Source organism: Callorhinus ursinus, unplaced genomic scaffold (assembly GCF_003265705.2).
Source record: "Callorhinus ursinus isolate GAN/ISIS: 27379988/994484 unplaced genomic scaffold, GSC_fseal_2.0 scaffold6, whole genome shotgun sequence".
NCBI classification, from domain to species: Eukaryota; Metazoa; Chordata; class Mammalia; order Carnivora; family Otariidae; genus Callorhinus; species Callorhinus ursinus.
The window spans coordinates 78,211,019-78,234,740 of record NW_027397068.1 but is presented as its reverse complement, the minus strand read 5'-3'; the positions used below and the strand labels follow the sequence as shown (position 1 = coordinate 78,234,740).

At 49.8% G+C, this 23,722-nt stretch overlaps 1 protein-coding gene across 7 annotated transcripts in view; it reads left to right on the top strand.

Annotated features, from left to right (window-relative positions):
- RPS6KA2 (ribosomal protein S6 kinase A2) overlaps positions 1-23,722 on the top strand; it is a 360,649-nt gene that overhangs the window by 186,475 nt on the left and 150,452 nt on the right. For 2 of the 7 annotated variants that reach the window (XM_025866473.2, XM_025866477.2), the window contains exon 1: positions 10,936-11,257. The exons of the other annotated variants lie outside the window; for them this stretch is intronic. In XM_025866473.2, coding sequence (XP_025722258.1) covers positions 11,159-11,257 — 99 coding nt within the window. In that variant the 5' untranslated portion in view covers positions 10,936-11,158. Of the gene's footprint in view, positions 1-10,935; positions 11,258-23,722 lie in introns of those variants that run through there. 7 annotated transcript variants of the gene reach the window in all.

The window sequence follows — 23,722 nt, the reverse complement described above, 5'->3', positions numbered from 1 at the left end:
TATAATAAAACATATACATTACAATACAATATTATACAAATTATATAAGTTATTAAGATTGTATTTTTAAAATTTCCAATCATATAGGGTTAAGTGATAAAGTAAAAGTGATCTGTATGGTATAGTAAGAAAAATCAATCTATATGGTAACAACAGTGTGACTATTTTTTAGATAATTTACTAATCTGTATGCTTTGTGGCCTAGATTACAATATGGTCAATTTTTGTACATATTCCATGTGTACTTGGAGAGAATGCATAGTCTAAAGTGGCTGGATATTGAGTGAATACTATATATGTTCCTTAGGTCAACTTTCCCAAATGTATTATTTAAATACTTAATGTCATTTTTCTGCTTGATTTATCATTTATTGAGAGATATGTTAAGAACTTCCCCACATGATAATGAATTTGTCAATTTTTCCTCTTGGTTCTCTCAATTTTTGATTCGTATATTTTGAAAGTATATTATATGGTGCATACAAGTTTAGAATTGTTGAATCTTCCCGGTGAATTGAAACTTTCTTCAGTATATAATGATTTTATATCTTCAAATGTTTGTTGTGTAATTTGTATGGCTTTGATGTTGCTTTATCAGCGTTCTTTTCAGTAGTACTTGCGCAATATATCTTTTGTCATTCTTTCATTTGAAACTTTCTACATCTCTTGTTTTAGACATGTCTCTATAACCAAGCTTGTTTTATTTTTTTAAAGATTTATTTATTTATTTTTAGAGAACGAGAGAGTGCAAATGGGAGGAGGGGCAGAGGGAGAGCGAGAGAATCTCAAGCAGACCCCCCACCAAGCACAGAGTCTGTTGTGGGGCTCTATCTCACGACCCTGAAACCATGACCTGAGTCAAAACCAAGAATTGGATGCTCAACCGACTGAGCCACCCAGGTGCCCCAACTAAATTTATTTTAAACCAATGTAGCACTCTTTGTATTTTAACTGGAGAGTTTAGCCCATTAACATTGATTGTAATTTCTTATATATTTTTACTTATTTCTACCCTTTGTGTATGGTTTAACTTGATTTTGCCTTACTCACAAACCAATTAGCCTGTTACTTTTTGTGGAAGAAGACAGCTTCAGGGATCAGAAAGAAAGGACTTTATTATGCAAGGAATAGACAGTGGTATGGATACCATATTGTCATTGGTTTCCTTTTCCCCCAAGTTTCAAGGGGACATTGGTGTGTGGGGGGGCAGATAGATAGATACCATGCTTGCAGTGAAAGTGAATCCATGTTGAACAACACTGAGCTTGGGGGACCTGGTGTTTTATAACAAGTGGTAGCAAGCCTGCTCTTTGTCTTGGAGAGAAATATGACTTCATCCCTCAAGGATGCTTGCTGCCAAAACAATCCTGAGAAACGGCCAGGTTAGGAGTGGGCAGTGCCTTATGTTTTCACCTACTCAGCAAGAACGAGTAGAGAATGCAGAGACACTCGGGACCCATGGTGGCTGCACTCTCAACCAGACATTAGATGCTAACTCTAATTACCATCCTGCTGTATATGCTGCTATTTAAATCAAGATTTCATTTCTAACTCGATGTAAGTCCACGGATAGTGCGATACTTTGACTTTTTTTTTTTTTTTTTTTTATGCAGTTCCTAAGTGTTTAGCTTTACCCATAAGTGTCATTGTCAGTCAAGTTTCTCAGGTTGTTGATCTGGAAGTGTCTTTATTTTGCCCTTATTCTTTTTTATATTTTTAAGATTTTATTTATTTATTTGACAGAGAGAATGAGACAGCGAGAGAGGGAACACAAGCAGGGGGAGTGGGAGAGGGAGAAGCAGGCTTCCCGCCGAGCAGGGAGCCCCACGCGGGGCTCGATCCCAGGACCCTGGGATCATGACCTGAGCCGAAGGCATACGCTTAATGACTGAGCCACCGAGGTGCCCCAATTTTGCCCTTATTCTTGAAAGATATTTTGCAAGGTGGAGACGCTGAAGTTATAATTGTTTTCCCTCAGCACCGTTTACTTATTATTCCGCCCTTCTGTGCCTTCCAACAATGCCACTAAGATGTCCGATGACACTCTAACATTCATTTGTAGAAAACCTGTCATTTCTTCTGGTTGCTTGGAAGAAGCATTCTGCAGGTTGAATATGTATTTAGGGATGGATTTCTTTTTATTTGATCCTCCTTGGGATTTGGGGGGCTTCATAAATATGAGGTTTGGCATATTTTATCAACTCTGAAAAATTCTCAACCATTGGCTCACCTCTTTGAATAGTGAGTATCTGTTTTTCTCTCACTATAAGACTCACACACTGGATTTTTCTCCCCCGTCTTCTACGTATCTTACACTGGCTTTCATATTTCTTGTCTTTTTGACTTTCCTGTTTGCACTCTGTCAACTGTCATCCGATCTAACTTCTCCTTTATTAACTACTTATTTCTTGGGCTTTGTCTAAACTGCTCTTTATCTATTGAGTTCTTAATTTAAATCACTGCAGTTTAATTTTTAAAGGTCCACTTATGTTAACAAATCTGCTTGATCTTTTGTAATCGCTAGTTTCCTTGTAATGCTTTCCATCTTTCTTTTTGTGTTCTGAACATGTTAAACATATTTTATACGATTTATACAAAAATTTCAACCTCTCCATCTTTGCAGGTCTGATTCTGCTTATCTCTGCTGACTCTTGCTCATGGTAGCTATTTCCTCGTGTTTGTAGCAATTTATGATTGCAAGTCATGTTCCTTAGAATGTTCTCTGTTTAAGCTTTGGGACTTGTTTAAAATAGGTTTCTCCAGAGTACTTGTATTTGCTTCTGCCTGGTCCTCAGGATGCTGCAATCTGAGACCATTAAAAAGTAAATGTTTGGCTTGGGGTTTTTCAGGCTGGTAGTGTGAATTTTGGCCTGGAACTGGCCTAACTATGAGCTGCAGGAGGCTGACAGGAGAAACTCTGTCCTGTGCCATTTCCAGAGCTCACACCTGAATAAACAAGTCTCCTCCCAGAGTGAGGCTTTCCCCGCTCTCCCCCTACAGTCTGCTCTATGGGACCATGATTTTCAGCAGAGTGGCTCTGACCTGACCTCCCACCCTGCACTGCCCCAGGCTCTCTCCAGGTCCCATTCTCCAGACCCTGCTGAAACTCGGGTCTGGACTACAGGAACTGACATCAGACTCCAGGACAAACATCGCTTCCTCTTAGGGTATATCTTCTTATCCTCAGTTTTTGCCTACTTTTGTGTTCCCCTAATTACTATTGGATCAGCCATGCTTTAAAAGAGGATTTTCTTCTTGTCCTACCTAGCATTCTTATGTGTCTCTGGAAGGCTCCCTCTGCATATGTAATCCGTCACATGACCAAGCATGGCACCCCGCCCCCACCCCAGCCTCCTCCTGAGGTTCTCTGATGAGAAGGATGTACCACAAGCACTATATCCCAGGGGATTAAAGCCTGTCGCTTTCAGTGTCTCAGAGAATTTCTTTCATGTGTTCATCTAGTTCCCATCTCTACCAGAGGTATTTAGTGTTTGGAATGCTATAGATGTCTATGAATTATTGTTTAAAAGATGAATATTTTTTGCTAAGAAAAACTTCTGGCAGAGATTATACATTCTCCTTTGTACCCATTCCAGGTCTTGAGGGACATTTCTATTTTGAGGATTTTTTTTTTTCCTTTTTAAGTTACAGAAACCCTTCCTGCTATAGTTTTCACCTGTTTCCTCTTTCCTGCTAACTCCCTTCCTCTTAACGTTCCTCTGAAATTTATGTGTAGGCTCGGACTGACAAGAAAAAGCCCCCGTCTCTTTTCACGATCAGGTTTTCTCACATACTTTCGGACCACATGCTCCGTTCACTCAGATGCCTGCTCGCTGGCTGTCTTCCTCATGGAAGCTCACCGTCACGGCCGTGGAATGAGAAGTGTGTGTGTTCATCTCCTTGGGCTGCAGAACGTAGCACAGCAGATGGGTGGCTGGAAACTGCATGCATTTGTTGTCTCACACTTCTGGAAGCCAGAGGTCTGAGATCGAGGTGCCAAGAGCCATGCCCTCCTGACACGTGTAGGGAGCTTCTTTCTCACCTCTTCTGTGTGCCGATGGTGGCCATGACGCGCCTGGGCCGGTGGCTGCACTGCTCCAATTTCTGCCTCTGTTGTCACATGGCCTGCCTACAAGGACACCCGTCGCATTGGATTGGAGCCCACCCTACTCCCATATGCCCTCATCCTAACTAATGACATCTGTAACAATCCTGTTTTCAAATAAGGCCACATTCTAGAGGCTGGGGGTCAGGACTTCAACGTATCTTTTTAGAAAAGGACACAATTCAATCCATAACAAACAACATGGAAACACTAGGAGGGTCAAACCCAGAGGTTCTACAGCTGCTGTCACCTCCCAATAAAGAATGGTCCTTTTGCCCCTCCCCTACTGATGAGTAGAAAAGACCAAGCACATTTTTGCCTCTACATGAAATGTTTTCAGAGTTCTTCTCTTGGCCACACGCTAGGGTCCCTTGGCTCTCAATGCTATTTCATGTAATAAGCCTCCCTTTGGTGTCCCTGTGTTGTCTCATGAGTAAACTGACCTTTAACAAGAAGACCCAGTCATCCTGCACCAAGACACTCCCAGCATCTGTCCTCACAGCCATGAGGAGGCCTGTGGAGGCCACCGCCCGGACTTCTGTCTGTGAGACACTCTGTCCACAGGATGTTGGCCTCATGGCATGTCTTGACCACGTGTAATTGTCTAGGGAAATGAGGATCTTAGCCTGTCACTCTCTTGGTTGCCTCTCCCTTCTTTGATTTCTTCTGATACACACCTAGGAAAATTCCAGACACCTTGCCGTGCACTCACAGGCAAATCTTGCTTGGACACTTTCATCTTGGGTAAGTTTAGGCAGTAGGCTCAGCTCCTTGAGCCTCATAAGATGGGATTCACTGCGTCCATTCCACAGTTTTTTTAAGTATGTTATACAGATGAAATAGTAGAAATGGCCCAGCTCTTGGTAACCAGCAGATCTCTGAAAGTAGTCACCGTAAAACCCCTTTAGACAAACGTAGGAAGGGTTGCAGACAGTGGCTGTCCTGAGTGTTTCCTTGTTAGTGGGAGAGGCAGACAGAGAAGCCTAGAGTCATCATCTGGTGCTGTGAGTAAAACGGGGAGCCTGGGGAAGGCACCCTCACACAGCCTGAAGCATGGAGGGGTTTGGGTAGGCTTCTCGGGAGGGACATGGCCCTGTGCCGTGAAGTGGGAGAGAGGCGATGCCAGTGGGTGGAGGCAGGCGGGCATCCCGGGCAGTGACCACAGCACCCACAGTGTGGTAGACATGGGAAGCCCATCTTCACGCAGCGTGTCAGCGTGGCCCAGCCCGCGTTCTGGGGCAGGAAGGAGGGCAGACGGTGAGGAGGGGAATGGTGACCAAGAACGGCACACCTGCTCTGCTCTGGAGTTTGCGCTTCTCCTGGACGACCTGGACACCTGTGGTGCATGGGGTAACTTGATCTGGTTTTGCTTCTAGAAAGATCTTTTTAGTAGCAGGACAGTGGATGGGTTGTGAGGGATGGCATCTAGCTGGAAATTACCATATTCTGACGGGAACTGATGGGGCCCAAACCATGTCCCTGAGAGCAGGGCTGGAAAGAAGGGGAGATGTGAAAAATATCGAGAAAGTCTCACCGACAAGGCTCTGTGCATCGGCAGACTTTGGGAATAAAGAAGCACCAGAAGTGAATGTAATTCTTGCCTCCCAGTTTCGGCCACGGGGTAAACGGCTGTGCCGACAGGGGACAATATAGTTTAACAGGGAGCTTTCAGATAAAAATTCTAGAATTGGGGGACTACTCCTTCCCCAGTCATGTCACTAGCTTTCTGTGTGAAACTCTAGGATTTTAGCAAATAACAGCTTTGGTGAGCAGTTTACAATTTGCAGAGCACTTCCACATTTTGCTTTAACTGCACAAAACTGCCACATTTATAGGGACAACCTTGTGAGGAAGGAGCACAGGTTCCCACCCCCGCCCGACCCCAGCCAGCTGCTGAGCTCACCACAGTTCTCAGACTTGGCCCTAGGGCATTTCGGACACGGAGGGGCTGTCCTGTGCGCTGTACCCCACCCTGCCTCTGTAGCATCCCTCCCCCCCCCCCACGCCATGACAACCACATCTGTCTCCAGACATTGCCAAGTCAGCCCCACTTGAGAACCCTGTTCTAGAGGCTCAGAGTTTCGGGAAAGGTCAAGTCACATTGGGGACAGTGGATAGAATTCGGATATTTCACATCCGACGTGCGTCCCATGGAGCAGCCTCGGGTAGCACCACACAGCCGGCTCCCCACCTCCCGCAGCTCGGGCAGTCTGCTCTCTGAAGCTCGCACACATGCCCAGCACCACACGGGCGCATTTCCCGGAGTGTCTTGTTCATCCATCATCTTAACATTCTACATCCGATAAATGCTGCAGGCAGAGTTCACGTCCGGTCCCGCGGGCAGCGGTCCTGCCGGCTTTGCTGGTGCCGGCGCCCTGTGCTTCGAGCGAGCAGTGACCGTGACCACCTCTGGGGGAATTCTCGGAAGCCTGGGTTTAATGTGGATTTTTCTAGAGAGCACAGCTGCGTGTTTCTGTGGGGCACCTCGGGTAAGAAGTAGTCAAGACCACTGGAGCTTTTGTTGCTGTTTTCAGAGGACACGGGGGTGCATGGGGGCCGCGGACCTGTGTACGGAGGGGCTGTGTGCATGGATGCTTGGGGTGGGGGGTCGTTCTCGCTCTCCTGCTCCTCTCTGGTTAGTGCCAGTGCTCAATCACGAGCCCTGGTCTGCAAGGGGGTTATTTCCGTCCACCTCGTACTGAGGGTGCCACCCCGTGGGAACCCCACTGAGCAGGTGACTTCCATCCTCTGAGGCCCTCACTGCTGTAAACGGCAGCTGGACACCATTCTTGACTTATAACTGGTTTGTTGTAACTTGTAACTGGTTTGTTGACCCAACGTGGCTCGAAACACACCTTTCAGTACTTATCAGAGTAAATGATGGGGAACCCCATCAACCTGCATAGTTTTTTCTTCCCACTCCTGAATAACAGACAATCATGTTTGTTTTCAGTTTTAAATACTTGATTAAGAAATTAGTATTTCCAGTCCTACGGACTGGCCAGACGCACAGTCTCTTTGCCTGGCTTGAGGCTGTGTTAGGCTGGGAGGCTGCTGGGTTCCTGCCAGGGTCAGAGTGGGAGGGGAGGAGATACAGGGAGAGAACAGACTCATTGGAACTGGTCTGCACACAGGTAGCCTCACTCTGACCCTTTTTCTCATGGAGAGCTGTCTTGTCTTCCTCTGGGGTTACTGCAGCTGGAGATGCCCCCACCCGGTCTGCACGCACTTACAGGACCTAGAATTCTTCCCTCGGCCCTGGGCCTGGTGCTGCACGCTTCTGCTCTGGACAGCATCTCAGAGACCCCCAGACTTGCCCCTTGATCACATGGCCACACCTGGTCTTTAAGAAACCTTCTTGCATCCTTCCTCCTGCAAGCCCTGTGAACATAGGTGCATTCAGTGAACAGCCCCTCCTGAGCCTCCCCAGAGCAGTGACCATCCCTGCTCTCTAGAACTCAGACCTGAACTGCACCCGCAGCAAATCACAACTCTCACGGGGGGGCTTGAAGCAAAGCAGGTGGCATCCCCCCTACCCGGTCCTGCGGAGGGAGGGAAAGGAAGGGCATGACGGTACAGATTTTGCCAAAGTTACCTTCCTTCCAAAAGCTGTTCCCAAAGGGGGGATTCCAGGATGGACCAGACCTCAGTTATTGTTTCTGAAATTCTGAAATTATATGCCTCAGGTGTCCTGGGGACTCGATAGAACTTTAATTTTCATTAATCAGTCATGAAACCCCTTTTGTTCTAAATTCTCAGTAACCCTGTTCTTCTACAAGCTGGGACCCCACCTCCTCTGTTTGCCCAGGACAAATGGCTCCTCACTCCCAGGGGTCACCCCAAATACCACGTCCTCCACTTAGGACCGACTTCTGATTTATCTCCGAACACATAGCATTTCCTTACACGTTTCTTTTGCATTGCATAAAAACTGCATCGTGTTTGTCTATCTGCTTACCTTCTCTTCATGCAGCTGTCAACTTCTGCAGGTCAGGAGCCATGCCACAGTCTTCTTTGTATCCCTAGGGCTGAGGACGGCACCAGGAGGTGTCCGTGACCACTTGTGGGACCAAGGTGAACGCACGTGGCCAGTCCTCGCTTAAAGGCAGCAGCGGAGAATGTGGCGTCAGGCTTCCCGTGTTCAAGACAGGGAAAGACTCAAGGTCACCGGGGGGGGCTGCTGAGCTTGGTCTTCTCTCCAAGCCTCCCCCCTCCCTCCCCACCATCAGGGCCCAAGCTCACCCTTCCCCCCCTCCCCGCCCCCAGTATTTGGGAGGGATCATCCAGGCCCAGGTGAAAGCAGGCCCTGATATCAACGCAGGTTTGGTGGTCTGGAGGTATTCATCGTATTAACACAGGAACTGGTGGTAAATGATTTTTAGAGATTTTGATAGACTTGGTTTACCAGGTTAAAGATAAAGGCAAACACAAAGGTTCTAGCAATGGAATTATTTCTACAGTTGAAAATATGAAAGCTTTTTTTTTTTTTTTACTCTTTTGAGACTCCAAGTTCAATAGAGCAGTTTGGTTGCACTCAAATGTGGGGGATCATGAATGCACCATAAGACATTTCCTTTCCAATTCTGTTACACCAGGTCAACATGCTCTTGTGGTAAAACACAAGCACTGATCTAGGCCTGCCAGAGGCTTTTGTCCTGACCTGGTACAGTTGGCATATGGTCCCCGGCCCCATCTCCCCCCAGTGAAGCTTGTTAGAACTGGCCCCTTTCTCATCCCAGGGGCTGGTGACCAGCCCAGTGTCTGTGGGCCATCAGCTGCTCTCCATCAGAGCTGCAACAGGGCCTAGTCCTGGCCTGTCTTTGCATTTGTTTAGAGCCAAGATGCCTCAAGTGCCGGCGAAGGGGAAGGCTCTAGGGGGTAAGAAGCTGTTTCCTGGAGTAGGGATAATCGCCCTCCAGCAGAACCCTTGAGGGAAGCAGGAACCGGTTTGTTTGTTTTTTAAAGATATTTATTTATTTGAGAGAGAGAATGGGAGAGAGAGAAAGAGCAGGAGAGGAGGGAGGGTCAGAGGGAGAAGCAGGCTTACTGCCGAGCAGGGAGTCTGATGCGGGACTCGATTCTGGGACTCCAGGATCTCGACCTGAGCCCAAGGCAGTCACTTAACCAACCGAGCCCCCCAGGCAGCCCACAGGAACCAGTTTTGACATGCATATTTTCATCTTAGAGATGCACAATGGGGACACAGAACAGACCAGTGTGCTCAGGCTCTCCAAGCAAGGACGTGGCAGCACCCAGCATCCACTCTAAACTCTGTGCTCACCACTGCCCGGCCCTGTGGCATCCATTAAACCCCAGAGAGCTTATGTGACCTCACCTCCTGACCCAGATGCAGTGTGAAATGGCCAGTTCTCATTTGGGGCATCTGCCCTCCCTACTCACTTTAGCAAGGACAGCCCTTTACAGGGATTAAATGCGACCTTTGACTTAGCCAAGCGGATGACAGGACACTTGGGATTTTTCACAATCTACCTGGCAAAAGAGCAAATCTTGGCACACAGTACCATATGCATGAAAGTTTCTGTGCTGACTTTGACCTTATTTTAAACATTGACTCAACACGTGCACATTGCACAAGAGTAAAATGAAGAAGCTGCTGGGAGCTCTGAGCTCAAAGATCTGGAACTGTCTATAGCCCTCCGGTGAGCATTTCTAGGGGGAAAAAAAAATGTTCCCTTTAAGGCAAATCCCCTCCAGCCCTACAACCGGCAGCCGGCCTCAGAGAGAGCCCTGACTCAGGACACTGTGCTGGGCCTAGTAAGTCATCCGTTTGGACAATTTTCTATATATGGAGTCGGAGGTCATGGAGAACGGATGTGTCTTTGTTCTCCAAGCACTGCCAACGGAGGTTTCCCCAGGCCGCGTGGGGGTCCGTTCACCCCGGGGAGTGACAGATGGACCCGCAGGTTCGGGCGCCCGGGCTGCGGGGCCGCGGCGGGAAGAGGAGAGGTGCAGAGCGCCCTGCGAAGGCTCACGGAGCCCCTCGGATTTTTTTTCATTTTCCAGAAATGTTTGCTGATTAACAAAAGTTTTGTTCGGCACAGAAGAGCATTATGCCAACGTGTGTACGTGGCTAACACCATAACGACTCCCCCCGGCTAGAACGCAGTCCAGCAGGGCAGCGGAGCAGAGCAGAGGGCAGGCGCCCGAGCCGCTGGGGCGCCCGCACCGCCTGCGGGGCGCAGCGCAGCCGTCGTCCGCGGGGCTCGTCAGGACTGCGCCGCCCAGGGCGCCCAGCGGGGGTGTGGGGGTGTGGGCGGGGGGCGGGGCCGCGCGCGGGGGGAGGACTCGGAGGGCGGGGGAGGAGGGGGACGGGGAGGAGCGCCTGGGGCAGTGGGACGGTGGCGCTGATTGGTGGTAGTGGCGGGGGGAGGGGCAGGGGCGGGGCGGGGCTGCTCGGCGCTGATCCTCTCAGGGCTGGAGGAGGAGGGGGAGGAGGAGGAGGGAGCGCCTGGGTTGGGGGTTGCCGATTGGCGGCAGCCGCGGGGGGCGGGGCGGGGCGGGGCTGGTCCTCGCGGGGCGGCGGCCGGAGCGGCCGCTGCAGGAGGAGGAAGAGGGGAGAGGAGGGAGCATCTGATTGGCGGTAGTGACTGTGGGCGGGGTGGGGTGGGGCTGCCGGGGCTGGTCCTCGCGGGGCGGCGGCCGCAGCGGCAGCACCAGCCTCAGCAGCAGGAGGGGGAAGGGGAGGAGGGGGAGGAGGAGGAGGAGGAGGGAGCGTCGGGGCGGCGGGCACTGATTGGCGGTAGTGGCCGAGGGCGGGGCGGGGCGGGGCTGTCTGGGGCTGGTCCTCGCAGGCTGCGGGAGGAGGAGGAGGGGGAGGAGGAGGAGGCAGGGAGGAGGGTGCGCTGGAGCCCCGGCCGCGGTGGCCGGCTCGGCCTGCCCTTTGTGCCCGCAGCCCGCGCCCCGCGCCGATGGCCGCCGCGGCGGGCTCCCCGGCGGCGCGCACCCGCCCTCGGACCTGACCCCGCGCGCCTGGGATGCGCCGGGAATGCGCGTCCTCCGGGCCTGCGGCTCCTCCCGGCTGGGCGCGGGGCGATGGACCTGAGCATGAAGAAGTTCACCGTGCGCAGGTTCTTCTCCGTGTACCTGCGCAAGAAGTCGCGCTCCAAGAGCTCCAGTCTAAGTCGACTCGAGGTAAATGCCATCGCCTCTGTGCGCGCAGGTACCCAGGTCTCCGCCGCGCCCTGGAGGATGCTGCGGGTCGCGGAGCCATCCCGAGCCCTTTCTATTGTCACATGCACGGTACCCACAGACCCATGTCAGGGAGTTAAAGTTATTTGAGAGCCGGTCCGGTTTTTCTAAAACCGAACGCTATTGTTGGGACCTAGCAATAACTGGACCGGTCCTCGTGTTCTCGTTGGGGACTAAACTCTGCCCCAGTGGAATTTCTAACTCATTTTGTTCCTGGGTCTGCGCTGGATGCGGAGCGGTCACCGTGCCCACATAGGTGCTCGGGGTAGGGAGTGCGTTTCGGTCCGTGCAGCTGGACCGCGGTTCCGCGTGGCACCTCCAAAGTCCCAAAAACAGAACCTCCGCGGCGCTCCCCTCGGCTGAGGGTCTGGGGGTGGGGAGGTGGGTTTACCTTTCTGTGGCCCGCAGCCACACAAGTGCTACCGTATCGTGCAGATGTTTGTGTATTTGAAATCAGTGTAGCATTGGCCATATATATACATACATATATGTTAAAAGGTAACAATACAATCGACTCGGGCCAGTCTGAAACGGTGCTCAGTAGCGAAGTGCCTGGCGCAATATCCCTGCAGCCCCGGGTTTGATAGAGATTCGCCCTGAAACCCAGAGGACCCTGAAAATTATGTCCTTTCCTCCTGTCCCTCATCTTGTCATCTTTGGGTTCCCAAAATCATCTGTGGACAGTTCTCTGATGTGGTTTTTTATTTCAGCAATCAGATCTTCTTCTCTTCATCCCGGTGTCCAAATTACATTGTTGAATCTATAGATGACCAAACGGTGGAACGTGTTTAAGTAAAAAAAAAGAGAGAGAGAGAGAGAGAGAGAGAGAGAGAGAGAGAGAGATTGTGATGTTGGGGGCAGGGGCTGGCTACACAGCCTAGTGTTTCCCTTTGACATTGCCCTGGCCTTTGCCAAAAGGCTGGCACCTATCTCGGCTTTGACTTATTTCTAAGGAAGTCAAATCAATTGGAACAATGTCACATTTTTCATCTTGGTTTTCTTTGTCCTGGCTGCCATGATATTTGATACAGGCATGGGTTGTTACAATTACCAGATCTTTAAGCAAAGCTCAGGAATAGACATGAATGCAACAGGGAATTACTCTATAAAAAGTTTCTGTTATGGTATCACTAAGTCAGATTTGGACTTGATAGGATCTTTGTGGCTGGTTTCTGAGGGTGGAACATATTTTTCAAACAAATACAACTGTTAATCAAATAATGGAGGAGGGCTTGCCTCAAACCTCACATTGACAGAAATTAAACACGAGTTAGTGAGATAAATCATTTTCCTGGATCTCAGGCACTTTTTAAAAAGCTAAAATTGATAAGAACAGCAAGTCAGGACAGTATTTACCTTTATGCCCAATAAGTTTTTATTCATCAAAATGCTAAGTTTATTATACAGCTCCTTGTCTCCTTTTCATTTATTGTCCTTGCCAAGGGGAGGCACACGGGTGGGCAGACTCCCAGTGCTTTTCAGGAAGACCAGCGACAGATACCGGGCTGAACTGGTGGAGGGTCAGGAATCCCATCAGCGTGATATACTCGCCTCCAGTGTTAGGGCTCAGCAGGGAGAACCGGGTTTGGGAAGTGCCTCATAAAAATAGCATAATGGGCAACCAAGAAGGGGATAGAAATGAGGTTTCTTCAATGTGAAAATAAAATTTCTAAAAATCATAAATACACCATCAGATAGGCGGAAGGTCAGCTGACTAGAGAGGAATGTGATCTATTAGCACGCATTCAATGAGCACTTCATATAACCTGGATGCTGGGTGCGGGATAGAAGTATTGAGAAAGATAGCTCGGATACAATGCTCTGTTTTCTACAAATGCATTCACCTGTCTCTTGTGAAAACTCAAGTAGGCATGTTTTACTATCCTCATTCTATTGGTAGGGGGACTCCCCGCCCAAAAATTGAGGATTTTGCTGAAAACTTACCAACTAATTCATTCTGCAATTGCTTTTTAAAAGCCTGCTATGTGCTCAGCACATAGCTAGATCCAAAACCACAAGTCCTAGAAGTCCTGGCCTCATGGTGCCTCCACCTAGTGGGGGATCTAATAAGTGGCTGACCCTGTGCTTCTCTCCAGCAAGTTCCATATTCCTGCCCAGCTGTCTCTCCATCTTTTTCCAGAGAAGCCTGTTTATCCACTTGCATATCCACAGCAGACTGTAGGCCAAGAAGCACCCACCAAAAAAATGTAAAATTTTTTTTGGGGGGGGGTCTGTCAATAGTTTGGGGTTGGGTAATAGGACATACAAAGTGCTTAGCACAGATGTATATTTCCTATTTGGACTGATTAAATTGTAAAAATAAACATTTTTTTCATTGTTTCTGTGAAATTTATTTTGTAAAATATACACGGACACTGAAAATTTTTGTTTTTTGAATTCAGAATCTAGTGCCATAAACAGGAAAGTGACAGTAGTTACTTTAAGTTGAAAACACTATTATCTTTATTAAAACATTAAAATTCATGTTTTCATACTTGCTTTTAAATTTAACTTTAATCTAGAATCCAGCATGGGGTAAACTCTAACCAACAGAGAAGCCAGATTACTTAATCAGATTTGGAAACGGTTTATGGATTATAGCCTAAATATTTTTATAGTGTCTCGGTGTTGCCCCAACTGAGAGGGCCACATCATTGACTCTGGCAAGAGTGATTTTTGGAGTTTCTAAAGGGAAATTGGGTATCTTTCCTAGGCTTCTTTGTGCATGCCCTAGAAAGATATCAGGTTTCACTGTCTGACCTTCACCCGGATTTTAGGGCGTTGACCTCACTGCCTGAGAGCCTCAGCACCTACCTGGAAGGTGTAACCAGCTCCTGATTCAGCAGCCCATTTTATAGATGAGGAAACGGAGCCCAGGGAAGCCAAAGGACTTGCTTATGCTCTTGCGCCTAGATTGTTTTAAAGGAAGTTCTTGCTGTAAGAGCTTGTGCCGTCTATTATTGATTTTAGCCCTTCTGGGTTGTGGGGTTACTGGAGTTTACCGTGTATTAGATGGGACTTGAAGGAAGGCTCTTGTAATTATTAAAAGGAAATTACTCCGAGAGGTATTTTGGAAGGTGCTCTACAACCTGAAATTATTCTAGAGAACCCTTTTTGGCAGTTGGAAAGTTCCAGGGGCATCTGGGCTTTGTATCACATCCACCGGAATTGGATTCTCATGTGTATCTTTCACAGCAGGTGGTTGCTCCTTTACCTCTGTGAGCCCCATTTCCCTCTGCTGGGAGATGGGCTAGTTCTTCCTGCCCCATAGGGTTAAGGTGATCGGTGTGAGCTATTGCACGTAAAGACTTAACGTGGAGTCTGGATGGTGGCACTGTTAGTCACTTGTTAGCTATGGATCCTGATGCATATTTTCTGGGCTTAGTGATGGTCTTCATAGTGTTGGGTGTCTCCTGGCACGGTGTGAACCTGGGATTGCCCCTGTGGCCTGTAGAACCCATGGCTTGTGCTATCTCAAGAAACACTCAGCCTGGTAATTAATAGTTTAGATGACCTTCCTGTGTACTTAGGGGAAGAAAAGGCCAGAGATCACCTCTCCCAGGCTTCCTTCCATACATAATACCATCATTCACTAGGATCGGCCCCATTTGCTAAGATGGAGTTCCCATCGTCTGGCTGGATGGCGGTATTCCTCTTCCTTTCCTTACGTATCACCGTGTGAGTCAGCTGCACCAATCCGTGAGTGCATTAGCAATTCAGGTCCCAAAGCCATGGCGTTGTGAGCTAAGGTGGCTTCTAGAGTCAGGAAATGCCCCAGCGTCAGCAGCCCAAGTTCAGGAGCTTCGGGAAGACATCCTCCTGGCTCAGCCTTCACTTCCCCAGGAGAGACTCCAGAGGTCTGACGTTCAAGTTCCAAAGCCTGGCTTGGGGCTGTGGGAGGTCGAGAGGGGTTGGCTAGGAAGTGCCTGGCGGGGCGGGGGTGGGGGGGAATATAGTTTTTAAATTAATAAAAAGTGACATTATTTACTCAGTATGATTTATCTACCAGTTTGTTAAAGGGATCAATGCTCAAAGACAGTTCATTTCAGGAACGGTTATTTTGTTTGGAGTCACCAAAATCAGGGAGTTGGTTCTCTTTGATTACCTATCATTTTTGACATTTTTACTGAAAGACAGTTGAGGGTGGGTGAGAAGGACAAAATGCAAGTCCTTTAGCTGGGATACAGATAAGTGGTAAGCTGTTGGGTGGAAGAATTTCATTTATTTACGGACTTGCTCAGTTGTTTACACCAAGAATTTTTAGCGTATACCATGTACATCATGCTAAGCAACTGGTACATAGGATGTGATCTTTGTATGATCTCTGCCCTCGATGAGCTTAACATCTAGTGAGAGGGGCAGACCCAGGAATGGAACCTACTGTGTGAAATTTTTGGCATCCCTAACTTAAAGAGTCTAATTATATTGACTGTCAGATTAATTTCTATTTCCCGTGGTTGCAGGTGTAAGTCACCAAGTGTTGTCTATGTGCACATTTGAATATATTTTAATTGCTTACCCCTTTTAAAGGGAAGCATGATGTCCTCATAAAGTAAATGCTAAGGGACTCTTAGCAAATCCTGGGAGTGATGTTGGCTCTGGTCATGGAGAAAAAGAAAACTTCCTGGAAAGTTAAACATTAAGGCTTATTCTTGGTGCTTGATAGGTAAGCTCTTCTTCTGGATCTTGGGTGGTTTCCCGGAAAACCATTTCTAATTAAAATAATTTTCAGGTACTTTCAGTAAAAGCACCCAAAAATTCTATGGGAGGCCTGATTTTTATTGGGCTTTCAGACAACAAGAACAGCAACAAAAAAATCGGAGAAGACCACAAGAAAGAGTCCATATTAATAAGTATTTAATTTGCTTACTGTTTTGCTTATGTACGTTTATTCTATTTTAAACACACTAAAGTTAACTTCTTCGTGGTCGCTTTTTGGGATATGCCTTATCTCAGCAAGTCATGACATACTTGCTCTCCTTACATGAAAGAAAACTCCCCAAAATATTATTGCTTGTTCAAAAATATGTGAAAAGACAACCAAAAATATTGAGATTTCCCCCCATTTGCCTTCATCACCTCCTTTATGCCTTCTCCCTAAGCCTCTGTGCCGACTGTCTTCCGCCACACACCCCGACCTGGCAGAGAGGGTTTCCGTATATTTTTCATGATTTCAGAAGCACAGGAAAGCAATGGAAGTGCACACATCATCTGACTTATCACCCAGGGTTTGCCCCTGCTGCTTGCATGCTGGGTGGACGGTTCTCAGATGTGGCCCATTATTCAGTGGGTGGGAGAAGTCTGAACTCTCCGGGGCAGGGAGGAAGGTGGAGAAAGACGCTTTGGGGCTTGGGTGGCAAGACCTGCCAACCAGGGTGGTGTGGGTGCTTCGGGACGTTTGGCTGCTCCGGTGGAGAGAGCTCTTCTGAAATGTGGGGAAACTGAGGACAGGTGTGTTTTGTATGGAGTTGGCAACCAGTCGTTTAGCCAGAAATAACCTTCCTCTTGGGCCCGAAGGTTTTGTGCTCGTCAAATAAGTACAGATGGGCTGGCACTAAAGGCATCGTCTAGAATGCTCTGCTTTTATTTCTGATGGCGCTGGGTTATGTTGTGTTGTATTTTTCCTCCGGCGTGATGTGTTTGCCGATATATTTTCACTGGTAAAAGCTATTAAATTAAACTTAAGTAGGAATTATCAACAAATAGTCTATAAAGCTACAGTGTGATTTAATCAAGCAAATGGATGAGGCACAAATATATTCAGTATAAAATGTGGTTCATCACGTCTGGTTTGCAGCTGTGTCAGAAGCCTTTCCTGCCCCGAGCTAGCGAGGAGGCGTAGTGGTGGTGCAGTTAGCCACGAGGCACTTGCACTCCGCGCTCTGGTTGGCGAATGCGTGTGCAGTGACCACAAACCTGTGATTTCTCACCAAGCAGGCAGGAGCCTGCATTTGAAACCACCCGAGATGTGCCGTGACAAAGACTCTCCTCCAAGCAAACTGTAGTCAGGCCCCTTTGGGTCCCCTTCACAACGAGGCTCTGACCTTGGGCTCCTGCGTCATCCTTGCAGTGCCCAATGTTAGCAAGAATCCCGCTGAGCCAATTTAGAGAGAACCCCTCCCCCTCCAGATATCTGACCGAATTCCTTATCCCCACCACTCCGCAGGTGGTGTCTGGTCACCCCCTGCCTGCAGCGAGAATCCTAGGAGGTCAGTTTGGACTCACCCTGCACTCACCAACCCTCCAGCTCTGCTCCTTACCCATAAATCCCCACTCTTCCTTCCTGTATCTGAGTCGAGCTCGGCCTCGCTCTCCTACTGCGAGACCCCGTTGCAGTGCTCTGGTGAATAGAGTCTTCCTCGCTGTCTTTAACGGGTGTCAGAATAATCTTCCTTGGCCAGTACTTATTGTGATGGTAATTTGCATATATATCTTGAGATCCATGAAGGAGTGTCCCAGGAACACCACTGGTGGGAGAACCCTACTCGATTCCACCCAGAAAATACACAGCGGCCACTCCTCCACGGGCTTTGGTTTGCAAGGGTCCTTGGAGTCTCCAGGCCGTGTTCCTGTCCCTCCACACCCTGCACAGTGCTCCCTGCCCCTGGATGCGCCCCAACCCTGCTGGCCACCCCTTCTCGTGGCACGCCCCTTGTCTCTGCCCTCGGCCGCGCCAGGCACGTCATCATTTTGAGCTCCTACCTGCTCAGCTACAGTATGGGGACAACCATAGGCTAATGCCATCCTCGAGTTAGTAAATGCTTGAAAAAGGGAAGTGGGCCTCGTCAGGGGAGGGTTTGCGCTTGGCATTCTGGGGTGTTGCCCAAAGCTGGCTTTGTTTGGACCCTCTCTGTAAAGAGTTTTGCACGACACTGTGGAAACAGAGTTTCTCTCCTCTTTTCAGCCTCTCTGGCCCTTCGGAGTACACATCTGCTTCAGGTTAGTATGCCACAAAGCAGCTTTTCCGAAGTTTAGCTCTCTTAAGGTTCCCAAGAGTGATGGTTTCGTCCACAGCGCCATCGTTTTGAATGTACCTCACGGCATAGCAGCTCTTGTTTGACGGAGAAGGGGGTCTGCGCCGTCCCGGGGCTGGCCCTCCAGCTCGGGATTAACCAACCCAGGATGGCCGGGCTGGGCTGGGGGAGAGGGGGTGAGGCGCTCGGGCGTTTTCTCGGGCTTCTTACAGGACAGACCCGTCCTCTCTTTCGTCTGCTCTGCTCTCCCATATGAAATTAGCAAGATCCCCAAAACGCAGTCCGAGAACGAGCACTTAGGCTGTTGGCCATTGTGCTTTCTTCTGTTTCCAGAGGAGAGAGGGCTCTGAAAGAGACTGGCAGGCTTCACGCCCCTGGAATGACTTGGGGGCCGCATTTTCAGGCCGGGGGTTTCGGGACAGTAGCCAGCACACGCGTCTGGGGCCTGCTTTAGTGCGTCTTTGCAGTTCACATGAGCTGTGACACTCAACTGAGACCACCCGGCCACACCGTCCCACGCAAGGCCCATGGGCTTGCAGCTTGTACTCATTAAAATGTGCAGCTGAATTTATAAGGGGGAAGGGTGGAGGGATTCTGCTTTGAAAGACTCTATTTTGGAACGGTTATGGTGGAAATGCTCTAGTGACTACTTAAGAAAATTGCTCATTCAGGTCCCCATGTTAACACTTATGGCCCAAGATGGTTGCAAACCTTCTACAACTAAGGTTAGATATGATATTAATTTCCAAATGTATTTTCACATCCAAAGTATAGTGTGGACAGTCCCTTTCTAAAGATGACCATAAAAGAAAGCACATTACTCAGGAATGTGAGTAAAATGCAAGAGGTGGCCCGAAGATGCAGTGGCACGTCCATGTGTGGGAAAGTGGCCGCGAGGCCAGAAGGTGGCCGCTGAAGCCTCACGGAGCCGTGCAGGCCCTGCTGGTGCCTGTGGACCCCCCCATTCGCTCGGCCGCCGACCAGTGAACCCCCAAAGTGCATCAGGGCCACACCCCACAGGGCAAATGCCCAGAGGTGCCCCGGGAGACATTCCTGTCCCAGGACTTGCTAAAGTGACTCTCTTTGGTTGACTTTGAAGGTAAAGCAGAGGAAAGAAAACCAGACGAACGAAGCAGAAAAGAGCCCTTATTTTTAGAACACCTTCAGCTCCTCGCAGTCAGCTGCGATTGTAGTTACCTGAGGGAACAGGGCAGGTGGGCTGCTGAAATGCCAAGGCAGTCAGAGCTAACTGCCTTCACCCCAGAGAACCCCAAGAAACAGCAGGAGGTCAGGCATGACTTCTGTATTTCTAGGTCTTATGTTTCTAGATCTTGCACGATCAAGACTTTGTAGGATCCACTCCAACGGCGAAGTGGATGACAATGTCTGACCTGATAGGACATGCAGAAGCTGATGTGCACAGGTCGCGGACATGCTCGCGGTGCACTGCAATGGCTGGAAAGATTTAGACTGTCGGAAAATCTTTATCAGTGCATAGCACTTTTTTCTTTCACAGCCTGTGTTTTGAGGCTCAGGACAATGGGACTCCAAGAGTTGGCATAAGAACGTTAAGAGTGACTAGTTAGAATGCACCATAGTCATTTTGCATGTGTACAAGGGAGGGAGAAGGGGTACAGATTGGAGACGCCACCATGACCCCGATGGGGCTTCTACTCACTAGGGGTGTTGGGCACGGCCGGCTCGGGCTTCCTGCTACTGTCTCATGTCCCACCCACAGAGCGAGGGCTGAGTGTGGCCTTCTGTCCCTTCCAGTGCTGCACCCAGACCCACTCATTCGCAGACCCCCCCTCAACCCTCTGTGCTGCCCCCCCCCCCCCCCCCCGACTGGCCATCTCCAGGCCCAGGCCCATGCACCCAGCCCCTCCTGCACATCCGTCCTCCCCCTTTGCTCAGAGCTCCTCCATGGAGGCGTTAGTACAGGACGACCTCCCTCCCTGGGGGACCCTGGCTCTGGAGCACTTAGGTTTGGACAGAGAAGCTCTGTGGGAATTGGTGCAGAGAGGTAGTCACTGCTTTATGACCCAGGATGGAGTAGAGCATGATGCCCTGGGTCCTCACAGAGAGGGTGGTTTGTGTTCAGAATCACATCTGGGGAGGACGGTGTTGAGCAGAGAAGCAACGGGAGAAGGTCTTCCTTGTGGTGTGGGCTCAGTCACCCATTTCTGTGATGTTCTGGGTTTTTGTAAAATTCCCCAAGTCATATGTCCTCCTGCTGGGTCAGGCCTGGGTCTGGGGAGCTCCCCTAGCTGTTGGGGAAGAGCACACCTGTCCTCCCTGATGCTGTCATCGGTGTGGGCTCGACTCCTCCGCGCTAGCTCAGTGCTTTGGGGCCATGTGTGAACTTACATAAAACCTTTTCAAACCAACCTGCAGCTGATCAGGAACCCATCAGGCTCCACTCTGGCAGCTCTGCATCCAGGGACAGCGTGAGCAGCCCTCAGGACTCTTGTCCGGCTGTGTCCTATGTGGATGTTGTCTGTGCATGGCGCGTCTTCTAGCACGTGTGACGTCCTTGGAGGCCTCACGTAGTAACTGAATGTTCACCACGTGCCCAGGAATTACCTATAGGGCTTTCATTTAGGGAGTTAAAGTGTAGGAAAAAATGGTCATGACCCAGTACTAATGGGGGGGGGAGGTAAAACCACTGTGTCCATGCAACAAAGAAGAAATCCTTATAAAAGTGCACGTCAGCTTAGCACAGTCCGGGCTCTGGGCAGCTCACAACTGTAAGGCTGCTGTTTGCATTTGAAACTTTTCCGTAGAAGTGGCATCTAATCTACACTCCCAATGTAGCTGCTGATAGTGCCGTCCCGCAACAAAGATTGTGGAAAGAAAATCATTTCGAGCACTTAAAATTTTTAAAAGCTTAGTAAAATATCTTAAAAGTTTGAGAAACTATTAACCTCTTAAGATCTCAGAAATTTTGACATATGTGAACACCAGCAATTTTTAAAAACTGAGAAACAATAAAAGCCAATAAGGATTTTTACTTTTCAAAGCTCGTGCTTACAGGAGAATGGATTTAATTCCAGGAAGACGGTTTTTGTGACATCTCTGAAAGCAATTTCTCCCCAAATGTAAAAGCTCTCCAAGTCCTCATGCTGGTTTTTCGTGACAGATAATGTCACTTTAAAGCTTTGGCGCCCAACACGGCTTCCCGGCTGGTGAATGGAGCAGAAGGAGCCAGGTTCTGCCGAGGGCTCCCTCTGTACCCGTGACCCCCCGGGGCCCCCATGTCGGACTTTGCAGCCTCCAGGCACCCCCTCTGCAATCCCGTGCTTCTTCCCGTTGCTGGTCTGGGTCAGCCCTTGCTGACCGAGAACAATTTACGTCCTTCCTTCATGGTTTAGGCAGGAAGGTCACAGTTCTCTAAAGTTCCAGAACGGCAGCTGTTCATTCTGACATGACCTGAAGTCTCACTGGTGCCTGCACCCAGGACTTGCCTTAGTTAAAAAGAGAAAAGCCACCCTATCTGATAACTTCAGAAGTCATAAAAAGCTCTTCTTGCCCTTCCCTCCATCCCAAAACGCTCCCTCCTCATTTTCCCTTCCCCCTGCGAACCGTGATATGTGGTGCACAAGCAGGGAGCCATACCCGGAGAAGCACCTGTGCATGCAGGAACGAGGTGTTCTTTGCAGCTTGCCAGAGAAGGGCCCGCTGGCTTGACACCCAGGGGACTCCATGCGCTTCTTTTCCAGTTGGGACACTCAGCTGAAATGCTGACAACAGCAGGTGGTGAGCAAGGCCGTGTGTCCGCTGGGATGCCAATAGCAGGAGTCCCCCATCAGCCCTGGGAGCATGAGGGCTCAGCCCAGGGTCCACACGTGGCACACTGGGCCGGCATGCTGGGAGCGGGGGGGACGGGCACGGCATCCTTGGCCAGATGGAAGGCTGAGTTTGTGATTTGTCATAGCAGCAGATGGGACCGGCCCAGCAGGTCACCTGGTTTTGAGTTGGACCCCCAGTTGTGGAAGAGGCACCATAAGGCGCTGGGCTGTCCTCTGACCTCCAGGAGGACAGCATGTCAGGAAATGAGGCATCTTGGGGCCTGTCAGGGTCAGCATGGTGTGTCTGAGGGTCCTCCCTGGCGCAAGGCTGGACCCACCACCAGCGGGGGCCGTGGCTTTCTCAGAGGGCTGTGGGGCACCCGGGAAGCTCAGCCTCACCAGCACTCATGCGGTAAAGAGCTATGGAGCACTCACTCGAGGGGTGAAGCCTGTGCTCATGGAGTTGCGTTCTCCTGGGGAAGAGAAAAGGCCAGATTGACATAGAAAAATGTACCAGTAGTGACAGTGTGGGGAGAAAAGCCACACGGAGTGAGCAGGAAGCCAGGGGGACAGAGAGAGCAAGCTCTGATAGGGTGGCCTGGGAAACATCTTGGGGTCATTTTAGCAGGGGGGACAAAGTGGCCAACGGCTCTGGTGTCTCTGAGTGTTCCTCGGGGAGAAGCAGGTGCAGGGGCCCTGGAGGGGGGGGCAGCCCCAGGCCGGCGCACCCAGAGTGGGAGGACCAGAGCTGAGGAGGGGTCGGATCTCAGCCTAAAGGCAGTGACACCCCGAAGGGGGTCCTTCCGGGGAGTGACAGGGCCATATCTGCTTGGAAAGCCCCTCCCAAATGGGGTGTGGGAAGCGGACCCTAGGATGGCAGGAGGAGCAGGAAAGCTGCTTTTGATGAGGGTTGGCAGGGTTCACGGCTCCCCCAGCCCCGGACCCCAGCGTAAGTGAGAGCGGAGCCATGGACAACGATGAGGCCGTGGGCGAGAGCTGCCCCGGGGGCGGCGGGTTGAGTGGGAAGATCACAGGGTGCAGGCTGGGGAGCCACCTTGGGCTCTCTTTTGCCGGTCCCAGGTCAAGGTGCCCCCAAGACAGCGATGTGCTGGCAAAGTACTGTGGTAGACAGAAGTGCTCGAGGAGGCTCACACTGCAGTGGGTTTGCAGCGCTGAGCCTCACCTTCTGCCAGAGCTGGCCCTGACACCCGCGGGCTTGTCGAACACCCCGTCAGCCTGCAAATGCACTTCAAGTGAGGGGGTCCGGCAGAGGTGGGCATGTGTCGGCAGCGGAATTTCTCCTGATTCCTGGACCAAACTTCCCCTCCAACTTTGGAAGTCTGCACACATGCTTTTCACTAAGGACTTGAAATACAAGAAAAGGTCCTAAAAATTTGATATGAATGGACACCTCCTTTTCCTCAGGCTAAGCCTTCTCCGTGTGTTCTTTTTTTTTTTTAAGATCTTATTTATTTATTTATTTAGAGCACACACAAGCAGGGGAAGGGCAGAGGAGAGAGAGAATCTCAAGCAGACTCCCCAGTGAGCACGGAGCCCGACGTGGGTCTCGATCTCATGACCCTGAGAACATGACCTGAGCCAAAATCAAGAGTCAGACACTCAACTGACTGAGCCACCCAGGTGTT